The 25664-nt window shown below is 39.8% G+C and overlaps 1 protein-coding gene across 1 annotated transcript; it reads left to right on the forward strand.

Moving 5' to 3' along the window:
• Positions 1–3863: 3863 nt before the first annotated feature.
• FMO1 (flavin containing dimethylaniline monoxygenase 1) lies at positions 3864–25664 on the forward strand. The gene is made up of 8 exons (XM_063104875.1): positions 3864–4129; positions 13552–13740; positions 15850–16012; positions 19299–19441; positions 20907–21106; positions 22765–23120; positions 23644–23716; positions 25315–25664. The coding sequence occupies exons 1-8, from the start codon at positions 3998–4000 to the stop codon at positions 25655–25657; spliced, it is 1599 nt and encodes a 532-aa protein (XP_062960945.1). The 5' UTR covers positions 3864–3997; the 3' UTR covers positions 25658–25664.

Consider the following 25664-nt stretch of genomic DNA (forward strand, 5'->3'; position numbering starts at 1 on the left):
TGCTTTCCTGCCACACTGCGATGTTTAATTTTAGGTATCAACTTGACTGGATTAAGGAATACCTAGAGAATTGGTAAAGCATTACTTCTGGGTGTGCCTGTGGGAGTGTTTCCAGAAGATATTGGTGCATGCGTCAGTAGACTGAGTGGAGAAAATTGCCCCTCAGTGTGGGCTGGCACCATCCAATCAGCTGCAGACCTGGATAGAATGAAAAAGGCAGAAATAAGGTAATGTCCTCTCTCTCCTCCTGGAGTGGGGACATCCATCTTCTCCTACTCTTGGACATTGAAACTCCAGGCACTCAGGCCCTTGGACTCTGGGACTTGCACCAACAGTGCCTCCCACTTACCCCTGACCCCGGTTCTCAGGCCTTCAACCTTGGATTGAGAATTTTACCATCAGCTTCCCTGGTTCTGAGACTTTCAAACTTTGACTGAGCCACACTACCGGCCTACCATGGACTCCAGCTTGCAGACAGCTGTTGTGGGACTTCTCAGCCTCCATAATTGCATAAGCCAATTCCCCTAATAAATCCCCTCTCATGTATATACAAGGGTATCTCAAAAAGTTCATGGAAATGTTTGCATTATCTTTTAATTCTAATTTTCCACAAACTTTTTGAAGTATCCTGTACGTATCCTATTGGTTCTGTCTTTCTGGAGAACTCTAATACATACCCCAAAGTCGTAATTAGCACCTCTTCCTTTATGTTCTCATTGCAATTTGTACATAAGTCTTAGCACTTTGCACAGAATATTGTAATTATTTGTTTTTGAGTTTGACTTTCCCACCAGACTGATTGCTGCTCTAGAGAAGGCATCATGCATTGTTCATCTTGCACCCCCAATTCCTAGCCTTGGGCTTAGCAACATAGAAGCTACTCCCTGAGTGTGTTGATGCCTGAATTAATCAGAGAATAAATGATAAAATCTAATTTGATAGGACCCTATAGGACATTTAATTCCACCCTCTACAAGATCTATTAATCTCCTTCTTACAATATATCCAAAAATTTGCCATATAGACTGCCTGAATAAAGCCAATTTCAGAGCTTAAAATGCTGGAAAGTGATTATATTGAGCTAAAATTTGCCTCTTCGGTTCTGCCACTTGCCACAATTCTAATCCCTCTCTCCACAATGAGCCTTCAAATGTTTAAAGGCAGCTGCTTACTTCAATTTGTCAGGCCCTTGCATTAAGAGTCACTACTTATATCCTCTTTCTCAAAGTGAGCCCAGGCAGTTCAGCTCCTTTCCCAAGGTCTTCACAGCCAGCTCACAGCAGAACCAGGTCCCCGACCGGGCTTCCCTCTGCCTCGGGTAATAGATATGTTCCTCCTTACTGAACCAGCCCAATGCTTTCAATCAGCAGTGTGTACCTGAAACTGCAACAAGGCAAGGAAATATACAATGCTGGTCTGCTACACAGGAGAGTCAGCATGCTTCTGTGCACATCTCTATAGAGTCAGCATGCTTCTGTGCACAGCTGCAAATACCATATGTATACATGCAATGCCCTCTCTTTTTACCTAGAGTCATTTTTGCATGGAAAAAGTGGATATTCTCTATTGAATGCTTTCTGGGTTCCACGAAAGTGAATAGCGTTTTATCTTATCTTTCAAATGAGGAAACTGAAGCCCAGAAAGGGTAAGTGATTTTCCTATATCACTAAGCTGATGCATGATAGAGCAGGGATCTGAAAGAGATCCCGGCCCCAACACCTACACTTCAGCCACCTCTCTCAATGCAGGGGCATTCTACTCTTCTGGGCCCAGGAAGGGGCAACATATATAAGGTTTTGATTCTATGGTATCCATCAAGGTCTAAAGCATGACTTCCTCTAAAGAGAATCTCCTAGTTCTTCCACAGTAAATCATATCCAGTTTCTACGGGAGGCAACCAATCCTACAACATTTTTACACAGCACCTGAATAAAAAGGGACCTTCTCATTTCATTGAATAAATATGTATTATACTCTATTCTAAGTGCTGCCACAGACACTGGGGACAGAGCGGAGAACAAAACAGATGAAGTATCTTTAGTTGAGCTACTTCTCGCAGGTTTCCAATACCACAAAACAGAAGATGCACATCCAGCTCACAGGAGAGAGTACACGTGTGAAACAAGAAAACAGCAAATGTTCAGGAAAGCTACGTCATGGTGGGTGTTTCCCCCATGCTTTTAAAACTTACAAACTTGGGGAGATAAAATTGTCACAAAACTATATGAGCGAACATCTAACATCATATGATTTAATGCGAAATACGTGTACTATTGTCCAGAAATGCTATAGGTATTAAAAGAACGGAAATTCGTTGATATGAAAGGCACTTATTATGTGCCAGAAACTGTTCTAAGACACTTTGCATGTGTTAATTCACTTGATTCTCAGAAAACAATACAGGAAGCTATTATTATTATTATTATTATTATTTTCCCTGTTTTTATGATGCACAGAGGGGTTAAATAATGTGCCCAAGATCACAGAGTAGTAACTGACAGAACTGGGCTTTAACCCTGGCAACCTGGATCCAGAGCTTGGTTGTTTAATCAATGTACTGTATTGCCTCTCAGTGTTCTTACATGTCTGTGTTATTAATACGTGGCCTGGTGCTAGATGATTCTCTAACCTGTACCAACCAGTGGTGACAGTGCCATGCGCTCCAGAGATGAATCAGTATCAGAGGAGAGAGGAGGATGGTTTTCCATGCCTGTCTTTCCACTACAAACCCTCACTGGCAGCCACCCTCCCTTTCTACTGGTGACCATCTACTGGTGACCATCCACCGGTAACTAGTAGAAGAGGGATACACCAGCCAGGGACTGGGACCCACAGAGGGCAGTGCTGCAGCAGTGCACCCAGGGTGGCCACAAGTGTTTTTGCTCCTAGTCCCAACTCCACCCCACTAACTGCTGTGCAGCTGGTGTAATGTCACCACACCAATCTAAGCTTCGGTTTTGCATGTGATAAAAAGAACGTGTTTGACAAATGACCCTTTCCTGGTCTGCTGCTATGTTCAGTTCTAGGGTTGTTACTGGGCACAGGTCTGTATCTGTCTCATTTCAAAAAACAAACCACTCAAAAGTCAAATGTTGGTGAAAATGGAAGTCAGCTTTTATTCAGGAAAACTGGTGACCTGAGAAGAGATGTTAGGCTACATCTCTCTGGTAAACCTGAAGGATAATGGCCAGACTAAAGCCATCTCCCAGACTCAGATTTACTGAGGGTTTTTTAAAAGAGGGAGTTGAGGAATGGAACATGAGAAATGAAAAACAGGAGGGAGGGGGACATGAGCTGTGGGTGGAGCAGAGCAGGGGATGTTCTGTACAGGTGCAAGGTGCAAGGTCTCACCAGGAATCTCTCTGGTTTCTGTTCCCACCATTGCTGTTATGTCAAAGTCCTGCTGGATTGTATGTGCCTCCTGGCAAGTCTGCAGCTTCAGGCTGGCTGGGAAACAACTTTACATTCATGTAAATAATGTCATCTTGCCCCATAACGAAGGTTCAAAATATCAAATAACCATGGGAAAAGAGGGAACTCAGAGAAACGAATGCCAAGAAAAAAAATTGAGTCCTTTTAAAATTTGCCTTAGGCCCATGCAAGTTTTAGGTCCTGACACAGCGTAGTCCTGCTCACTCCAACAGGGTTACAGAAGGGAGGCTGGAGACAGCAGCACAGTCCAGGATGCTGGACTCTGTCCACTAAAGGGTCCAATTTCAGCCACTCTGCCAGAAGCTGCAGCCTTGATTGCAACTGCACTGATATTTGGCTCCAGCTCCGCCTGAGGGGTGGGAACATAACAAAACTCAGGGGTTAAACCAGTGACTCAACAGTTCCCTTCTCCCATTCACATACCAGAGACCAACCACAGAGGACTCAAACTGAGCAAATCCTTTAATCTTCCAAATTCTTTTTCCTGGTTTGTTAGAGCAGCCAAGGATAGGGTGAGTCTTTTCTGACTACAAAGTTCTGCTGTGCTTTCCTCACACAGGAGAAGATGACCATGAGGGTTGCGATTGTGGGTGCTGGGGCCAGTGGCCTGGCCTCCATCAAGTGCTGTCTGGAGGAGGGACTGGAGCCCACCTGCTTTGAGAGGAGCGACGACCTTGGGGGACTGTGGAGATTCACCGTAAGTGGGGTTTCAATAGCTTTATTTGACTATTAGAGAATAGCTTGACCGGCGTAGAAAGATACCTGTATTTCTTCCACCAGGGCTGGTCACACTGGTGAAGACTAAAAATGTCTGCTGAATAGGGGGCCAGGAGGGGCAGGGCACAGGCTGAGTTTGGGTGGGAGGCATGACAGCAGCTTATATTTCTCCAGAGCCAAGGGGAAGAAATGTTTCCAAAGATGCCCACAAAGTATAGAAGAGAATGGAGTGACTGGGACAGGCCAGGAAAGCCCAGGACTGGGAAGCAAGACCAGATGAGGGGGTCTCAAGCAAACCCAGAATCTGCAGTGTTTGGGGCAAGAGCAAGAATTTCAGCCTCTGCCTGTAGGACTGAGCTGCTTTCACCCGTCTCTGTCCCAGTCCTGCTCCATCTGCGTTAAAGCAACACAGGGCTCAGTGTAGGATGAGCTCCATAACCAAGGTCCTGCTGCCCAGGCAGTACCAGCCCATGCCAAGAACAATCAGAAGTAAAGAATGTGAGTTTGAGGTCTTTTTTTTTTTTTTTTTTTTTTTTTGGTCTCTGAGAAAAAGAGAAGTAATATTCTCAAATCTCAGCAGGGTTCCAGTCTGGATTGGAGCAGGGAACAAAAGAATAAGGAATGAAAAGGGATTATAAAGCCCATCATTTACCTCCCTGGGGCCCAGGGGGATCACAAGGATCCTGCTTGAGGCCATGGAAATCCTGAAGCCAGGCAGGGAATGTGTTCTGTGAGCTCCTTGGCTCAGCCAGCGGAGTATTTGCATCACATTCGCCAAAGCCCCTGTTTTCCCTCCTTCGGGGCAAAAACACTTCCCATGAGTTTTAAATGTACTGAGGAGAAAGCTGTCAGGAATAGAGAAAAGGAGCAAGGTGTCAGGTAGCCTGGCCTTGGATCCTCTGAAGGGCTAAGAGAAAGATACAGCATTCCTCCATGACAGACTGATGGAATTTGGAACTGGAATAAAGTAATTTTTTTCTAGTTTCGGTGAGCAAAGCTCCACAGAGGCCAAGGTTGCTAACTTAGACACAGTCCTTCAGCACAGGCAAGCTTGGCTCACATGAAGAACTGGATATCATAAAACATGCCCAACCACCAAATGCAATCATCAATCCATGGAGACCCTCCAGAGGGGACTAGGTAAATGGGCACATCTGTTCCCATGATTCAAACTGCATATGTTCTGACAGGATCGAAGAAATCTGACACCTGTGCCCAAACTCTCTCCTCTCATGCCCATTGAAGACAAGACTAATCTAGCATGATACTTTTCCTCTAATAAGCCTCAGAATCCTTCTTAACATGGTATTCCTGCAAGCACAACTAATCAGAGTTGAAAGATGGCTTACAAGATAAAACTGTCCAAATAAATTTGCAGAGTGAGTTGGATAAGTAGTCTCAGTCAAAGCAGAAACTGAGCCCGGAGACCAACAGCTGTAGCCTATTTGAATACCAGACAAAAGTGCTCCTTATATAGGTCACAATCACCTAGTTACAAATATTTCACTAAAAACCATTGCTCTAGGAATCAATAGAAATGGGTCTAGATCTAGCTGTGCCCAAATGGCTTTGGGACTTGGGCAGACCAAACACCTATGCACAAGAAACTGTGGGTGACAAAATTGAGAAGGATTCACCCTGTCCTTGGGAGCCAGGAGGCAGATGGAAGAAGGCTAGGATCTTGCAAGCCCGAAGCTGTACTGTGGGCTTTTAAATGAGAACAGGATGGCAGCTGCTTGTGGGAAGCCAAGGAAGGATTCATGGAAGAGAGAGTGCATGGTGGGCTCTGAAGGGTTTCAACTGGCACAAGAGATTAAGTGAAAGACACGAGGGAGGGAAGCAGTAAAGAAAAAGTACCAGGCATGTTGGGCAAGGGGTCTATACTCAATTTAAAAAGCAATGGGTAATGAGGAGCAAAATTAAGGGGATTTCCTTCTTGTTGTTGTTTTTTATGTTTATTTTGTTTACATGATGGGAAGACCCAAAGATGTTTGTAAGTAAAGAGAAAATACCTGGATGATAGGAAATGATTGGCCACATAAGTCCAAATGGGGATAAGTCCTGGCAGTAAAAAGAAGAAATAGAATTGGAGGCACAGGTGAAAGGGTTAGCCCTGGGAAAGTGGAGAGACGAGAGGCATGCCTTCCCCAGAGACTGGAGGGGAAGGAAAGTGAACGCAGAAGAGAAATCTTGAGGTAGAGGGGAGAGAAGGTGCGAGGACTCGCACACCAGAGGCCTCAGTTCATTCAGGAAAATAGAGCACCTGTGGAGGGTGAAAGGGCGAGGCGATGGTGAATGAGGTTGGAGAATTCAAAAAATACAGAAGGTCATGAAGAAATATTGAAGGGAATGTAATAGGACATCAAAAAGATGGGTAGGAGGATTACCAAGCAGCAGCCAAGGTAAAATGGCACCAATTCACAAGTCATTCCACCTCTATTGCCTCATTCATAAAATGAAAACATGGAACCAGTTTTAAAAACACATAAAGGCTGAACTCCTAGCAGCTGGGAAAGAGGAAAATTCACCCCCATTTCATTCAGCAGCCGTGTCTTGACACAGCAGTCTCTTTAGGCAGCTCGGTAACACCTTGAGATTCCTCTAAATCTTGACTGACAGTCCCTAAACTAGGTTGCCTTGAAGATGCCTTCCAGCTCTAACATGCTATGCGTCTCTGGAGTCCTTCCAAAGACACCCCTTCTTCTCCCTCCCCAACACACACACACACACACATCCCACAAAAGATTGGTTAGAGGCGTCTTCACACTCAAAGTAGGTGGCCCATTCAAAACCTGCAGAATTAAAAAGCCTGCTCTAGCAACAGCTATGCTTGCCAGAAAGTGTAGAAAGGGGAATCCTTAGTGCCTTAGGGCAGAAGGGACCATAATGCAAAAACAGAGGCAAACTACAGAAATCCAGTAAAACACGTGTGGAAACAGTTTCCATGTGCAAATAGGGAGAAGGCCCAAAGATTGCAGAGATTATCAATTACTGCACTTAATTGGACACTCATAAGGACATGACTCTGGTCTCTCCCTGCTACCATTGCCTTAAGGAAAGAGGAAGCAGACAAAGGTTGCAATGGAAAAGAAAGAAGATCATACCTTGGGGCAGGGGGGAGGTGGCAACCATTAAAAAGGGACACATTGGTGAAGAACCACTTTTGACCATTGAATCAGGTGGAGACAGAACATCTGGGTGGAACACCTGTGCCGAAACCAGCTTTCTCAGACTCTCAAGAGAAAGGCGAGGCTTAGGAAAGTAACACCAATGATTGATTACCTTATTTAAAAAGTAAGACTTGGAGAAACAAAATTTAAGGAATTGTCCTGTCACTAAAAATTAATAGTACTTTTAGAGAATTTTAGTATAGGACGGGACTGTGAGAAATAGTCTTTAGGTAAAATCGCCTTTTTCACATCCCCGTAATGTATTCCGGGACCTCAAAATCCCTGGAATGATGTCCTTCCTTATGTTTATCAAGGTCTTGTCTTCTGCACATACATTCTCAAGAAAAATCAGTTGAACACATACTATGTGCCTTACACACCACACAGTTTTACATTCACTGAGGACCATGACCAGGTAAAAATACTTCACCTCCTCAGATCACTGAGGAATCATTCCTCAGCTATTTCTTCTTTAGGCATGGGAAACTTGATTTCCTGCCACGTTTCTTCTTATTTCTAAAACTTCAGTGATCCTGGTAGGTCTCCTTTTATTCATATCCGTTTATATATATATATATATATATATATATATATATATATATATATATATATATATATATATATATATATATATGTTTCCTTTTATACATATACATTCAATAAACATTTATTGAATCCTAATGTGCATAATGGGGTATACCCGACAGGCCCCTGCCCTCATGGTGCTTACATTCTTGAGCTTTCCACAGCTCTCCTGTAATGTAGATTCAAGAATTAGACACTGTCCTCCAGGGGGAGTCTGAATCTCACCAGGGAGAAGAGAAGACAAAGCAAAATGGGTTCTGACTGTTCTAAGGAAGGGAAAAGAAAAAGAAAACAATTTTTCTTGCAGAATAGGAGGTGTAAACGTCATGCATATAAAGAAAAGGTCTGTATTGAGGAGTGACTTTTATCATTTTACATCTATTTCCAAAATGGGAAAGGAAAGACCTTTGACCTGACAAAGCTTTCTTCCCATTGCCTATGGTCCTGCCTGAGAGACAGAAAGCTAAAGAAAGTGAACCTCCATGGTAGTTGTAGAGGAAGAACACAAATAATAGTCAGTGTTTACTGAGAGCTCTCTGCGTCACAGCTGTCATTCCAGCTTATTGTAAGGGATATGTACTATCGCTGTTCCTACATCTGGATGAGGAAACCAGACACAGAGAGGTTAAGAAAATTTCCAAGATCACCCAGTTAAAATGTAGAGCCTGAGTATGAACCCAGGCAGTCTGACTCTGGGGCCTGCATTATCAAGAACAACATTCCACGCATTTCCAGAGCTTGTTTCACAGCTCATGAATCTGGCAAATCCTGGACTGTGGCTCACGGAGTGCCAGCAACTTCCCAGTGGGAAATGGTGACCTTCCCACTGGGCTTCAGGGCCTAAGTGGACTAAAATGCCAGAAAGCTCTCCACTCATGCTCTTTTTCTCTCCCTCTCTCTACAGTCCACCCTCTCTCCTCTTCTCTGCTCTCAGTCATTCTTTCTGCCCTGAGAACAAAAATATTCCCCTAAGTGGCCCCACCAATTCTCAGGGGGCATATTCTTCCACACTCAGAGTGGCAGGACAGTTGGCAGAACCACACGGGGCCAAAGATAAGAGTTTCTGTGGCTGGGGGAGGGTGGTCTGCAGGGCCTGGGAATCACAGGTGCAGACTGCACACTGAGGCAAACACTAGGGGAGGGCGTAGGACCCACAAATACCATTCAGAAGTGGCATGGACCCATATTCTCTGTATATATGCTTAAAAATCCAGACCTTGAATTCTTCCAGGAGAAACTATCCATAGGAGGAAAGAGTGACAAGAGCACAGAGTTTGTCTTGGATTTCACCCTAAGGGCTACATATCCTCTCTAATCCACAGTTTCTCATCCACCAACATCTGTGACACATTACTTCACAGGAGGCTTCAGTGCTTCCTGGAAGCTTTTCTTCTTGCCTTTACAATTGTCTTCCTAAGTTTTGCAAAAAGGAAGTTTTTTTCCCTTTTGGTTTGTTTGTTTGTTCATTTCCTTTAAGATCTCATCAAATACATGGTTCCTTGGCTTATCCTATTCCAAAAAAGAGTCTCCATTATTCTCTGATATTTAAACACGCAATTACAAATGCTTTAAATTCTTTGAACTATTTCTACGGAAATCTTTACAAAGTACAGTATGCACATACAACCGCCTTAACAGTACACACATGACACACACACACACTCATGCGGGTACTACAAAAAGTTCATAGAAAGATTCATATTACCTTTTAATTCTATTTTCCATGAACTTTTTGAAGTTACCCTATTGGGTGTGTGGATGTGTGTGTGTGTGTGTGTGTGTGTGTGTGTGTCAAAGTTAGCCCTGTGTTAGTATTTACTAGAAACTGACAATATTAACAATAAAGTATTATTTACTATGTGATGTTCTTGGATGCCAGAGAAGAGTGAGGGAATTTTGGCCCTATACTCATTGATCCCAAAATGTTTATATTTGATGTTTTTCTGCTTGTACAATAGCCCTCCTTATACCCGGGGAATAAATACATTCCAAGACCCTCAGTGGATGCCTGAAACCAGATGGTATCAAACCCTATATATAGTATGTTTTTTACCTATATGTGCCTACCCATGGTAAAGTTTAATTTATAAATTAGATAATACAGTAACAGATTAATAATAATTAGTAATCATAAGATAGAGCAATTATGACAATATACTTTAATAAAAGTGATGTGAATGTGGTTTCTCTCTCTCTTACTGTACTCACTCACTTTCAGACTGCTATTGACAGCTGGTATCTGCAACTGCAGCACGTGAAACTGCAGATAAGGTTGTCTAATGTATTGCATTCTTCCCTTGCTGTTTGCACTCACTTAACATCATAGCTCTTTATAGCTCTCCTCTTTATTCCTATAACCCAGAGGAAACCGGATTACTGTTTTAATTAAATCAAATCAACTTTATATTCGTTTCTAATACCTACTTTCAGATCTAAGGATGTTCTAAAACTGTGCTGTCCAATCCTGTAGCCACCAGCCACACATAGGTATGAAACTCTTGAAATGTAACTGGTACGACCAAGGCACTGAATTTCTTATTTCATTTAATTATAATTAACTTTAATTTTGAACTCAATTTAGTTATTGTAGAACATTTCAGTATATTTGGATCCACTTGGGTATGTGAATCACCAGTTTTTCAGTGAAAATTTAGCATTTGACTAAATATGTATAAAACACACACAAGATTTTGAAGACTTAGTAAAAGAAAAAGAGTGTAAAATACCTCATTAATAATTTTTATATTGATTACATGTTTAAATTATAATATTTTAGACATACTGAGTTAAATAAAACGTACTCCTAAAATTAATTTTACTTGTTTCTTTTCACTTTTTTAATGTGGTTACCAGAAAATTTAAACGTGGATATGTGGCTTCTATCCTATTCCTATTGGGCAGTGCTGCTCTAAAGCCTTGTTACTCAAAGTAGGGTCCACGGACCAGCAGCATCTGCATGGGAGCTTCTTAAAAATGCAGAATCTCAGGCTCACCCAGACCTACTGAATCAGCATCTACATGTTGTTAAGATTCCTCAGGCAATTCTTAACAAGGTTAAGAAGCACTGGTCTAAAGAGCTATGCCTCTCACACTGTGGAAAACAACCAGTTTTTTTTTTAAATTTCCAATTAATTACAGACTATTGTTTATCAAGTGTAATAAAAATGAATTAATAGAAAAAATAAAATGGCACAAAGAAAAATTTACAAAATATAAGTTCAACATTTGTATAGTCAGAAGTTATAAAATTAATTTCAATAAATGTCATTAAAGCAGCAACATATAAATTAGAGAAAGCAATTACAGAAAATGAACACACTGTCCTTTGAAAGTATGCAATAGGCAATTAATATAAAGATGCATGATTAAACGTGTACCTTTTTGTGAAACAGTTAAAACATTTTGTATGAAATAGCAGTTCTACATGTTAAACACCTGTAGGCATACTTTGAATAGACATTGTTTATGTTACTAGCTAAGGTTTTTAATGTGATGGTGAAGCTTGCTTCTTGCTTGTTAGTTTGCTCATCTGGATTGGATAGATGACAGTGCTCGTCTCAGGGAATAATGTGTATCGAATTATTTCTAAGTATTGCTTAATAGCTCTCAAAGTAGAGAAACGAGGCTCACAGAGGTTTGTTGATTGGAATGGAAGAAGAGATTTTAAAGCAATCTCAGTAAGTTCAGGCCATTATTGTTTTTTCCTTAACTGCTATCCCAAATGAATCAGGTGATGCTGTATTTTTAAAATTTATCTTCGATCATTTATCAGTAGCCAGTTCAAATAATTTATCCTGTAAGCTTATGGGTAAATATAAATTATCTTTCAATGAAAAAAAATGATTCTAGATTTTATGCACTTTGGGATAACAGTTTTCACACTACCCTTAAAACATCACGCATCATAATGAAGCCCTACTGCACATGGCTAGCACACAGTTCAAACTCCGTGAAACTCATCACACAAATTAGACAAAACCAAGACTGACTGATCTATGTCCTGCTTAGCAAAAAGTAGTCTACATGCTTGGATACTGAGCAACGTCAAATTGTTCCTATTAAAGTCTCTAAATGCTTACTCTCAGTTCCTGTATTTATCTTATCACAGACTGGTAACAGACAGTTCACATTGGTATTCCTCTGGCAGATGGCATTTGGTTAGCACTGCTTTAGATTTTCCAGCAGAATAAAAGATCAAGGTTTATATAGTCATCTTTCTCAGAAGCCTTTTAGCTTCCAGTTTCCTAGCTGTATTCTAGATAAGTGGGGCTGCCCGATATGACGCCACAAATAAATGGGGTCATTGTCAACTCATATCAGTTGGTGATATCAGTAACATTAATTTAAACCACAGAGATATGTTTATAATTTTATCCCCTATGACTGCTATACATTTCATGCAGATCTAGATTCATACCCTTTGAAGTAAACCCTCTCCATATGTGAGGTCTATTTTCATGTTTCCACTTGTTCACATAAATAAATAAATTTTATTTCACAAGAAAAAGGAACTATACATATCATAAAATAATATTAAAATAGTAAGGACTTTCTCATTGAAGTCATAACAACAATCTTCCATAATACCACCCAAAAGATACAGACAATGTATATTAAAGACATTACTAAAACTGCTTATTATTCAGCTTTGTGACAGTCTTATGAGATGTTGATGTTTACCAGTTATTTGAGTCAAAACTGGGCATAAGAAATTCATTAGTGTTTTGTCATGCACACGGCTGTTCAGTCTGGAAACCTTTACTCTGCTTCCTTTCCCAATCCCTAAGTGCAATTGGTCTCGCAATCCTATACGTACTACCTTTCTGCCATCTCATGAATCTCACCTCTCTGGGTTCCAACTGTCTACACCTCTGCTCAGACCCTCATAAGCATTCAAGTGAATTCCTGTTTTAGGCTCCTAACTAAAGCCTCCTTCCTTTCCAGCTTCCTCTAATTCATTTTATGAAGAACACAAATAATCTTTTCAAAATTTAATATGAATCACTTTCATGTTTAAAACATTGAGGAGGGCCAGCCCGTGGCTCACTCGGGAGAGTGCGGTGCTGATAACACCAAGGCCCCGGGTTCGGATCCCATATACGGATGGCCGGTTCACTCACTGGCTGAGTGTGGTGCTGACAACACCAAGTCAAGGGTTAAGATCCCCTTACCGGTCATCTTTTAAAAAAAAAAAAAAAAAAAAACATTGAGGAGCCTGCTGTTACCTTCCTATAAAATCCAAATTCCTCAACTTTGGATACAAGACCCTTCATAATCTGAGCCCCTCTTCTCCATAATCATTTCGAGAGTACACCATGAAACCAAAGTACCTAGCAAGTGTCCATCATCCAAATACTACTTCCTGGGTCTCATCTATTTCCATATTCTCCTGTACTTTGCAGCAATACTGTGCAAATCTGAAGAGGTGAGTTCATCCCAGGTTTATTTGTTAGCATGTAATGAACAAAATAGTAATTCTGATCATAGAATTCATACTGAGATCCGATGTTCATTATCTCCTAAGCAGAATAGCCAACCCCACTAGAAAGTTGGCAAGTAGCATATATCTTCTGGATTGCCTTAAGCTTGGCCAACATTTGAAATTTCTAAAATATTGACACCCATTGTGTGTGCACTGTTTGTACAGGAACACGTTGAAGAAGGCAGAGCCAGTCTCTACAAGTCTGTGGTGTCCAACAGCTGCAAGGAGATGTCTTGTTACTCAGACTTTCCATTCCCAGAAGATTATCCAAACTATGTACCAAATTCACAATTCCTGGAATATCTCAAAATGTATGCAAACCAGTTCAACCTTCTAAAGTGCATTCAATTCAAGGTAAGACATGAAACATCAGTCAATAGTCAGGAAGTATTTTCCTATCTATTTTCAATTATCTCTCTGTAGCTTAGCCGTGGGCTTTGTAGATGAGATACTATACTGGCAAGATTAATGACACCTGGCTGGATTCCTTGTACTCATTTTGCATCACACTTATATCCAGAGGTGGGGGTGGATACTTTAAGATTCACACATATGAAATTTTAATTTGCAATACTTACATCCAGTTATCCTAAGGAACATAAAAAATTCAAACCACATTTTTAGCTCGGGCCAAATACATGCACACATGGACACTGACAACTTCCTCAGCTCCCTGGGTACTCTCTTCGTGAATATTCCTTTATAGGAATGGACACATGCGATGGCCCATACACAAGACAACCTCGCTATTTGAAGGAAATCTTTTCTAGATGTTCCTAGGAATAGAAAAATCTTTGAATATTGTTCTTATCCTAGACTTTTTTCCTTTCCATTTTTAGAGGATGGAGACAGGAGGGAAGCAAAAGGACAGGAACAAATGAATATAGCCTCTTTCTCCTCTTTCTTTTTTTTTTTTTCCTCCCTCTCCAAGAAACACATGAAAATCCATGTGCTTCCTTTCTCCTATCATCCTCCTCTTTCAGAAATGGAGACGGTGAGGAATTTGCAGGGAATTACACCGAGAAAGCAACACGAATGGTGACATTGACCAAAACAAATGGCAAATAAGATTTGCATTCACATTCACAACCTGAAAAGTTGTTCTTCACAGGTTTCCAAGGGGTATTTCATTCCACTTCCTTATTTTGCAAGGGATACAGTAAAAATAAAGCACAATCAGAGTGAATGGATATAACCCACAAATTTCTTTTTTTTTTAATGCATCAGGATTTTTTAATCTGAAGTATTTCCTTTACTACATGCTGCCAAAGCCCATTTTAAAACAACTTTTAAAAAGTTAGATGTTGGGGAGAGATTGGACAAGGGGCATAAAGAATCATTACGATTTGTAACAATATATATGCTAGTAATATTGATTTGATCAACATATCTCAATGTTGAACCCCCAAAATATGTATAATCAATCTGATTCAATAAAAATTTTAAAAATAAATAAATAAATAAAAAGTTAAATGTTCACGAAAGTTTTAAGAAATACACACAAGCAGCTGTCTCTGAGAGGTGGTCTGTGGTTAATGTTTGGTTTTCTCATTCCTCTCTATACTCTAAATTGTCAATGATGAACATTTATTATTTTTATGATTAAAAATTAATTTTATTTTGAAGCTTTTAAGTTAACTGAAAATTTATTTTTAAGGAAGACCAAGTTGCTAATACAAATGTAGAAACCCAATAAACACTTCAAATATTACAAACCAAACAGCAAGCCCATTAGGAGGAACGTGAGAAGCCCATCTTCTCTGAAAATTTTGAAAGGGAAAGAAAGCCAGCAAAGTCTCTTGGTCGGTAAATAATTTACACTTTTTAATTTGACATGTATTAGATTTATTGCACATATATTTTCTTAATCAGAACCTGGTACTCATGGACATACATGTACTTGATGAGAACAAAAAATAGACCATTTGAAATTTAGACCACTCCCCAAAAATTCAAGCCATAAAGTTAGCACCTTTCAATACCTCTCTAGATCTAGAAAAACTTCAGCAATGTATTCTATAAAATCTATCGTAAGTTAAGATACTTGGGACCAAATTTATGTTTTCAATTATATATTATCCATGTTTCTATTAAAGGAACTGTTGTTAAAGAGGCAGCTCTATGAGAAATAAAATTGCATAACAGAAAGAATAATTTAAAAGACATCAAAAACCTAGATTATAATCTTGGTTTTAGCACTTGCTATGAGAATTTGAGCAGATCACTTAAAATCTTTGGATCCCATCGCTTTTTTTAGATACCCTTCCACAAGTCTAAGCTTAGAATACTTCCATCCAGGAAATCATGATTAGTCTGATAGCCCAGTAAGGTTTCTAGGGTTATGCTTATTAGCCACGTTTAGTCTGTACTCTAGAATTTTTAAAATGTCAACTGGGACTTCGACCAGCAACTGCTTAATGGAAATTTGACAACTGCTAATCATGTCTGTGATTCCTTTTTTAGACCAAAGTCTGCAGTGTAACAAAACACCCAGATTTTAATGTCTCTGGTCAATGGGAGGTGGTCACTTTGCACGAAGGGAAGCAAGAATCAGCCGTCTTTGATGCTGTCATGGTCTGCACTGGTTTTCTTACTAACCCTTATTTGCCACTGGATTCCTTTCCAGGTATAACATTTTCTGCAAGTGACCTTAAGTGGTCTCATAGGAGCCATCCTGATACTTACTTGGTCTGAGAATGAATTCCTATGACTCCTACATTAAATAGTTAAAATTGTGAAGTTTTTTCTAGCCAACATTTTCTTTTTCTTTTTTTTTTTTAACTTGGAATGAAGTTTAGTGCACTAAAATTAATCAGATAAAAGTTCATGATTTCTCTACCATGCTGAAATTATAATTTTAATTCTTTTATCTATCTTGCTAAATTTTGCAATTACATGTGTAGAAACACTCATTTCTAACCAACACTTTCTGGCCAGTTTGTGGCTTTCATTTGTTTCAAACAACCTATGAGTACAGAAGAACAGAATGGATAACTTAATACATAGTTTTATGCTTCACTGAGTTTCAATGTCCCTCCCTACATGACTGATAGCACTCAGAAAGTCTTCTAAGACGTCAGATGCTTAGACAAGTTGCAAGCCTTAGAAGCAGCACATTGCCAAAGTTGAGTTTAGAGGCCATAAAGGTCAATCTATGAATAAAGGAAAAAGTAACTTAATTTTTTGCATTTGTCTGCTTTATATGAGCCATAGCAATTAGCTAGATCAGAGGTTTATGGTACTGAGTCAGTAGTCAACAGGGAGGTGAGTCTTGGAAGACAAGTTAAAACATCTTTGGGTCTCAGTTTCTTTATGTGGCTTCTGCAACAATGATCCATGTTAATCTATGCCAAATTTCAACTGGACTTCAATTCAAAGGAATAGGAAATGCAATGGTTTGGTTTACTTCATTTGCAGTAAGCATTTAAAAAGTTTTAACTTTAGGAAACCTCTCTCCAAATCATCTAGATATGGCCTGAAGTGATCCCAAGACTCATCTTAGGACAAACTAAGGTATCTCCAATGGTTCTGGATCTGCCCCCAGAGTTTACACAAGTCATGTCAAATTAAGGTAAAGCATATCCTGAAAACTGCCATAGAATGGAATCATTGAATTGCAAAGAACCAAGTCCAGTCTTCTTCCCAATGCAGGAAATTGTTCTCTAACATCCCTGAGAGAGGATCAATAGCTTCTGATGGAAAACAGTCAGTGAAGGACTCTGATTATCCCGCAAGACAACCCAATCCTTTGTCAGTTCTTGCCTGCAGAACAAACCCCTCAGCAGCCAGCCACCCAAACTCCCAGGAAGGAGTGCCTGGTGTAGGGTCACCCCAAGAATCCAGAAAGTTCTATGGCAAAAGGAATAAACTGCATTTATTCAGCACCTATGTTATATTGCACTGGGTGCTAAGAATATAGAGGTAGATAAGACAACATGCAGCCTATACTGGAGGAATGAGTAGAATTTTCGGAGAGTCTGCATACATATGACCCAGAGTGATACCAATAATCATTTTACAGTAAATTCACTTACCTCCCACAGTCCTGGATCTGCCCTCTGAAGTTAGACAAGTTACGTTAGTATACCCTGAAAGCAACTGATCCTATGTGCTCATTTGAAAAGGATGAGCTTGAGACCTGGGAGGTATGGATTCCAGGTTATCCAACTAACGAGCTTAAGATGTTGGGCCTCCCACTTGACCTTGCTAAGCATGTTTTTTCATCCAAAAATTGAGGAGCTTGGACCACCTTACCCAATAGCCTACATCAAAAATGAAGCAAAGAGAGCTCTGCAATACTTGCAGTCCTTCCTGATATCCATCTTACCAGACACTACCAATTTGAAATCCGTGGCTAAACGATTGTTAAGGAGCCTTTGAGCTCTAAAATTCTGTGATTCTGGACTTGAAGTGGAGTCCTCCCAACCTCACCATCTCCTTCCCTGCCTCACAGCAGACTTGCTTAGTCTGTACGTACTCCCTGGAGTGGTGGTGAACTGTTACAAAAATTCAAATTCATGATATTCAAAAACATGTATCACAAGTTCTGGAAGCAATTCAAAAGGAGGCATTCCAAAAAGTATTAGTAAAAGTAACAGGTATCAGTTAGAATAAATGTATAATTTCCCAAAATGACTACTTTTCTTTATTCAGGTATACACATTCTGGTGTTTACTAACACGGCCACATTCACTTAATGTAAGAAAGTTCTTACTCTGTCTTCCTATGAGATGAGAGGTGAAAATATTACTTCAATACGTGTCTCAGCCACAGAGTCTCATTTTCATCCATTTGTGACCCAAACAGTCTGATCCAGAGAGAATCTAAAATAATCTAAGACACAGAGATAATTCCATGATTCTCCTTAGGGTATTCTAGCTCTCCCTTCTCAGCAGTTCTCTGATCTATATGGCGCTCCTGTGCTGAGTTAATATTTGAACTTGGTTGCATCCTTGCTAAATTCTAAATACTCTGGATTGTGGTTAGGTTTTCAACTGGGATTTACGTTAGATTTCTAATAATTCAAGGTGAGCTAAAGAGCCTCTAGGCCTTGGTAAGGATACTTCCCACAAGCATACACATTCATCCCCTGAGAATCCAGATGTTTTATCACTTTTTCTAGAAAAAATAGGTTCTTCATTTAGCACCTGTTACTTCTGATTGTGTAACATGCCCTTCAAGGTATTGTCAAAAACACTCCATTTGATGTTTCGGTGAGATTTGGCAATAACTGACTGAGACATCCTATCTAGTTAGCCCGGTAGATCTGACCTTGGTGTAACTATCATAGTCTCCTTTTCTCTGAGCCAATTCTGACTGACTCAGCAAACTCAGCCTGAGTTACAGTCAGTCAGCAAGAAGGACTATCAATGAACATCCCCAACTCACCTGGATCTTTGTGAACAGGGAGCACATTTCATTTGTCTTATTTCCCCCACCTCATCTAGCACAGTGCCAGGCACATAGCAGATGTCCAAAAAAGTTTTCTGAACAGAGGCACTGACTCATGATTCCCCTTAATTTCTTTGCTTTTTGCTCCTTGCTTGTGAGAAGCCATATATAAATTAAGTGTTAGTAAATAGAATATTATTGCCCCATTGACTTCTGTCAACTTTTAAATGGTAGTGACTCCTTACACTTTTGCTTAATATGTCTTTACGCCACATTTCAGGTTAGGAGTTGATTATCTAGTAAGTAAAACTGGAGGCCTATCTGGTAAGATGGAGTAATTACCCACTAATGTCTTATAAAGTCGTGTATTCATATTTCAGATTTTTTTCAAACTTGAGTATACTAGTAAAAACAACATATGTCATCTGCCAAAAGAATGTTATCAACTGAAAAATATTTGTTTCATTCACCGATCCGGTAAATTCTCTACTTGACTTCTCTTTGATTTTTTTTTCCTATAGGCATAAATTCCTTTAAAGGCCAGTATTTTCATAGTCGACAGTATAAACATCCAGATATATTTAAGGACAAGAGAGTCCTTGTGATAGGAATGGGAAATTCTGGCACAGACATAGCAGTGGAGGCCAGCCACCTGGCAAAAAAGGTACCATTCTTGATGTTACTTAACGGAGCAAAATGCATACCTCTATCAAACAAGTGTTTGACGCCATGATAAGTATTAAAGGAATAAAAATGCCTAACATTCACACACAACATAAAGTATTTATTTTTTATTGAATGTTCATAAATTTTACTATGAATTCCAGTTGTCATATTTCCTCCAAAACGAACTTCTCAGGCTTCTTATTTTTGTCACTTTCACAGCCATCCAACAAGAACTACAGGACACATCTGTTCTTTACTCAGTCCCATAGGTCAGAAAATCCTGGCAATTTTTCCTTGCAAAGTAAGGTCACCCACTTGCCCCTTCCTTTTCTTAGTGATTGCCACCACCCTCATCAAGTCCATAACACCTCGCACCGAGGCTGCTAGGCTACTGCATTGTCCTCCTAACAATAATTGTAGCAGTAATTAATATTTATTGGGATAACTCTGTGCCAAGCATTGCACTAAATCACTAAATTCTTTTTATTGCATTACTTCAACCAATCATCAAAACAAGCTACTGAGGTAGCTAGTATTAGTATCTCTGACTACCTATGAGGAAACTAAGGCATACAGAGGTTAAGTAACCTGCCTAACCCTCTGGTGTTGTATATCCTGATATTATAAGGCCAAACAAAATATAACAAAAACATTGACAATGGAGCCGAGGTTATCATGCCCCAGTTTGGTGGGGGAAAAAAAACAATCTGTTAAATCAGTTATTTTGTGTGGTGGCTGGCTGGTACAGGGATCCAAACCCTTGACCCTGGTGTTATCAGCACCATGCTCTAGCCAAGTGAACTAACCGGCAAGCAAAATCAGTTGCTTTGTATCAGCAAAGTAATAGACTGGTTAACTAAATTTTTTATTTTTAAATGGTTGTGCAGGAAACTCTTTATTGTGTAGGTATTGCTAGCTTAGTGAACTCATTCAGCTGGTAAACTCGAGAGCCAGACAATCTGTTAAAAACGAAAGTAAACGCAAACACCAAAACTAACTGTATGACTGAATTTCACTGTCAATTAAACCAACGGTTTGTACTGAAACCCTTTACAGATGACTCCCAATTGCTGCCGTGCCCTGTTCTTATTGCTACAATTATGGTTAGTAAACAAAGTTGCAATCACCTGTTCACTCAGGTTGCAATCACCTGTTCACCTGTCATGTCTTCTCACATGACATGTTAAGCTCCCTAGGACTTGCCACTGTATCTCTAGCCTGGCAGATAATAAGTGCTCAAAAATATGTCCTAGAGTATTTTAACACTCTAGATATTCAACCACTATCTCAAATAAGTAACTTTAAAGTAGGAGGTAGAAGAACCATAACATCTTGACAGGGATGTATTTTGAGGGTGGCAGGTTTCTCAGTGCCTTTCAATTCATGACGCCTCTTCTTGAATCTCTGGCAGGACAAACTATGTTCTTCATGTCAGATTGAGTCATCTCTTTGATTGCTTCCAGGTGTTCCTCAGCACCACCGGAGGGGCCTGGGTGATAAGCCGAGTCTTTGACAAGGGGTACCCATGGGACATGGTGTTCACAACACGATTTCAGAACATGTTCAGAAATTCTCTCCCAACGCCAATTGTGTCTTGGTTGATTGCGAGAAAGATGAACAGCTGGTTCAATCATGCAAATTACGGCTTAATACCAGAAGACAGGTAAGTATAATGTATTTGCCAAGCGCTATGAAGAAGGATTCTCCATCTTTCCAGTGGCCTGTACAAACCAGGCAATAACGCGATAACGTGACTGAAAGTGAAGGAAAACTTCATACAAACTCACTTGATAATAAAAGCTAATTGTGCTCAGTAACTGAGATTATGTATTTCACCTTGTCAGCAACACTTTAAGGTAGTATTATAACCTCTCTTTAATTGTGTGGTTACTGAGGCTTAGCAAAAGTAAGTCACTTGCCCAAACTCAGTTAGTAATAAGTGACCCTGACAAGTCGCTTGAGCCTCAGCTGCAGCACACAAAAGAGAACGATTTGTCTATGACCTTGTTTATAAAAGCAACACACTCACCTTGTTTCATCCTGTGGGAAAAATTGAATCCTGTAGTTGCCCTTCACTATTTCTCTAATGGCAGTGCCTTCTTGCCCTTATCAAGATGACCTTGATTTCAGCCTATCCTTTTTATCTATCCCATTAACAAGAACCAAAAATTTTACTTCCTCATTCACGAGGTTTATAAAATGAAATCCACTAGCAGATGACATTGCAGCCTGTAGAACGTTGAGATTTCACTCTGGCCCACCATGAATCTGGTGGCACCCAGGCCATTAATGGCACACGGCCCCCTCTCTACTACATGTACTTCTGCTTTCCTCTTCTCCTTCCCTCTCTTTATTATCTCCATTTTTTCCTTACTCATTTCTTACCTACCATCTTCTACCTCCTACCTCCAGCCTTCTCAGGCATTTTGATTCCATCAGAGCTTTTTCTATAAGCTTTACCCAGCCTGGATGGTGACTCGTGGGACTATAAAGAACTTGGTTTAATCCCATAAACCTCAGAATATGTGGAAGCAGCCCAATGAATTCCTTCTGTCTTAGATTTAGTCAGTCCTTTACCATTTTCAAAATTGTTTGCACAGGTACTATTTCATATGCTCTTCATCTTACCCAATGAACTATGGATGACAAGTGTTAGTATTCCTATTTTACAGATGAATAGAAGAAATCCTATAGGGACTATATGACTTGCTCAAGCTCTGTTAAATATAAACATTTGCACAGGAAGCCACCCTTACTACCTCATACTCTAATGCTTTTTCCATTTTACCATATCTTCTCTTTCTGTGCATTCACCATAAGCCAAAAATGGCTCAGCTTATACAAAACCAACTCACAAAATGTTTGCCTTGTGATTCCAAAAGTTTAGCCAGAAAAAGATGATTCTGCCCTTATTCCTTTAAACAAATGCATGTTTTCCTTATATAATTGCTTCCTAGAAGGAGGGGGGACTGGATAGAGTTTCCAGCAGTTCTCATCAAATACAGAAGCACCTGGTTTCCCTTGTATGACTTCAGCATTCAGCTATCTCTAGAATGACGGTGATAGCTGAATGCTGAAAATCAACAAGAGAAAGATCTGGCTCCTCCTCAAGCTTCCAAACTCTAGTAAATGGTGATCATATTTTATAATCTTTCTCAGACATGCATGAATCCCCTCCCACAGAGGTAACTTTTCCCAAGACTGGAAACTCTGGTCCAGCCGAGGGGAGAACCCCAGAATGAAGAGAAAAGGGTAAGGAGGAGGGAGGGCTGGCCAAATTGTTCAACAGCAGATCTCTTCTCTGTTCATGTTTTTGTTTAGGATTCAGCTGAGAGAGCCCGTGCTGAATGATGAGCTCCCAGGCCGTATCATCACTGGGAAAGTGTGCATCAGGCCAAGCATAAAGGAGGTGAAGGAAAACTCCGTCGTGTTTAACAACACCCCAAAGGAAGAGCCCATTGACATCATTGTCTTGGCCACTGGATACACCTTTGCTTTCCCCTTCCTCGATGAGTCTGTAGTGAAGGTTGAAGATGGCCAGGCATCACTGTACAAGTATATCTTCCCTGCACATCTGCAGAAAGCAACCCTGGCTGTTATTGGGCTCATCAAACCCATAGGTTCCATTCTACCCACAGGAGAAACACAAGCTCGATGGGCTGTTCGAGTCCTGAAAGGTCAGTGTATGAGAAGTAGCAGGCACATGTTTTTGGTTTGCCACACTGAAAATTTTGAGACTATGTTACCCAGCTTCAATTTAATACAACAGAATCTTTAAAAGCAGGATCCATTCTATTGTTCAGTGGACTACACTATCATAATGACTTGTACCTTTATCAGCACAAATAATAAATCAGGGGTGAAAAACTGTAAGCTGTGTCTACCTGTTATTTTGACTGAATCAACTAGTTCAAAAAAAATTAAGTAGTTCAATCAATTGAGTGACAAAATTCAGTCAAACCATTTGTGAGACTCTGTCATTCCAAATAACAAGTGGGACACCCAGATGCTTTTCCTTTGGTGACATTATTACCAGGAACACACCACCAGTCAGATCAGACTGCTAACATTTTCACCAGAAAAACAGAGGAGTTGCTGGGTATTTCAAATGAAAGATGAGCAGTGGTAAAGCATCTTTACCTGTAAGTAAACACATAGATCTTAAGTTAAATTAAATTTTTTGTCTTTGCCTATTTATAGGTGCGATTAAGTTACCACCACCAAGTGTCATGATAAAAGAAGTTAATGCAAGGAAAGAAAATAAGCCCAGTGGGTAAGTTAAGTACTTATGCATCCTTTTTGAGTCAAAACCAAAATTGGTAAAATAATAGCAGAGAAGTGAGAGTTATATTTGAGGAAAAGAACAATCTGAGACTTACTGAAAAAAAGTAGCAAAGTCTAGGGAAAGGGAAATTGAGAAGTTTTAATATCCCAGAATATCCCAGAACTTCAGACCATGGTTATTTAGCATGCCAAGGAGTTTGGATTCTAAACCAAGTATAATTCACCATCATCTACCAGGTACTTTATTCCGTACCTTATCCATCATCAGCAGGCAAACAATTGTGCTTATCCACTCTAACACTAGAGGTATCTGCTTGTTTATTCATTCAAGTCTTTATCAGCTCTATCATTCTTATTCAGATTGCTGCTCTAGAGTGGGGGTCACAAACCACTGCTTGTGAGCCAAATCCACTGACCTGGTTTTTGCTTTTTATTCTTTAATGGTTGGTAAAAAGAAAAAAAAAAAGAAAGAAAGAAAAAAGATTTTGTGATATGTGAAAATTACATGAAATTCAAATCACAGTGGGTATAAACTAAGTTGTATTAGAACACAGCCATGTTCGTTCATTTACTGTTGTCAATGGCTGCTTTCACATTACAAAAGAGTCGTTGATATAGAAACCATAATGTGGCCTTCAAAGCCTAAAGCATTTTTTGCTTGGCTTTTTGGAGAATAAGTTTGTTGACCCCTTCTTTAGAGGAGAGAATTCCACTTGTGTCCTGCTCTGTGACTACTACCACTCAAGGGCCAGGCATAATGGAAGGGAGATGCCGGTGAAGAAGCGAGTCTTGTTCCCTCACTCTTGCTCCCAATCCAACCAAAACACCTCTGATTTTATTTGCTTTACTCTTTTATCTGTTTATCTGTTTTTGGCCTTTGATACAAAATTTTCACTTGAAAAAAGGGTTCTGTACCAGAAAAGTCTTAAAATCACTGCATTTAAGGAAATCGTTACTGCTTCTCTCATTCATATATATTCCCAAACTTCAAGTGTTGATTTAGCCTTGTCAGAGTGCCAAATTCCAAACCAATAAAAGCATTTTAAATATCTCTTCTTTATCTTCAACCTGGGATATAATTTGGTCTCCATTATGGAACTCCAGTATAATAGATAACTAATGAGAACTACTACCAAATGTAAAACATTCTTATCACATAGGTCAGCCAACAATTGTAAGGCCTAATATCAACATCATGGGGAATTCCACCCTGCAGATTTTTATGGCTTTCCACATTGTACAAATCCAGTAATAATTGAGTTTTAGAAAGATTTAGGAATTGTAAATATATTTTCCTATAGAAAGTGCTAATCATTTCACGAAAGAACTACAGTAATACTCAATGTATTATGAGCATTCAGAACACCCATTGAAAGCCATATGTATAGAGTATCTTTTCAAGGGACTCATTGTATTTAAAAATTAGAATCAGACCATTAGATCGCTATGGGCATAAAGGGGAGAACACAAAAACCATTGCAAATTTTTAATAGCACTTGTGTGTTTTGGGCACTCTTACTTGTTCTAAGATTATCATTATTTTATCCTTTTGTCTTCTCCTTTTCCCCTAATATTCCTTTTATAAAGGTTTGGCTTGTGCTACTGCAAGCCTTTACAATCAGATTATATCACATACGTAGATGAACTCCTGACCGACATCAATGCAAAACCCAACCTGTTCTCTTTGCTCCGGACGGATCCTCTTCTGGCTTTGACCATCTTCTTTGGCCCATGCTCACCATACCAATTCCGCTTGACTGGTCCAGGGAAATGGGAAGGAGCCAGAAATGCCATCATGACCCAGTGGGACCGAGCATTCAAGGTCACCAAAACGCGAATTGTACAAGAATCCTCATCTCTCTTTGAAAGTTTACTTAAACTTTTTGGTTTTCTGGCCTTGCTTATGGCCATTTTCCTGATTTTCCTATAAATAAAAG

This window comes from Cynocephalus volans, chromosome 8 (assembly GCF_027409185.1).
Source record: "Cynocephalus volans isolate mCynVol1 chromosome 8, mCynVol1.pri, whole genome shotgun sequence".
Taxonomy (NCBI): Eukaryota; Metazoa; Chordata; class Mammalia; order Dermoptera; family Cynocephalidae; genus Cynocephalus; species Cynocephalus volans.

Excerpts from the sequence above, each read along its gene's own strand:
- FMO1 (XM_063104875.1), top strand. The coding sequence starts at position 3,998 with ATGACCATGAGGGTTGCGATTGTGGGTGCTGGGGCCAGTGGCCTGGCC. Across the intron at positions 13,741-15,849 it reads TAAAGTGCATTCAATTCAAG|ACCAAAGTCTGCAGTGTAAC; the intron begins GTAAGACATGAA and ends TTCCTTTTTTAG. Across the intron at positions 19,442-20,906 it reads CCAGCCACCTGGCAAAAAAG|GTGTTCCTCAGCACCACCGG; the intron begins GTACCATTCTTG and ends GATTGCTTCCAG.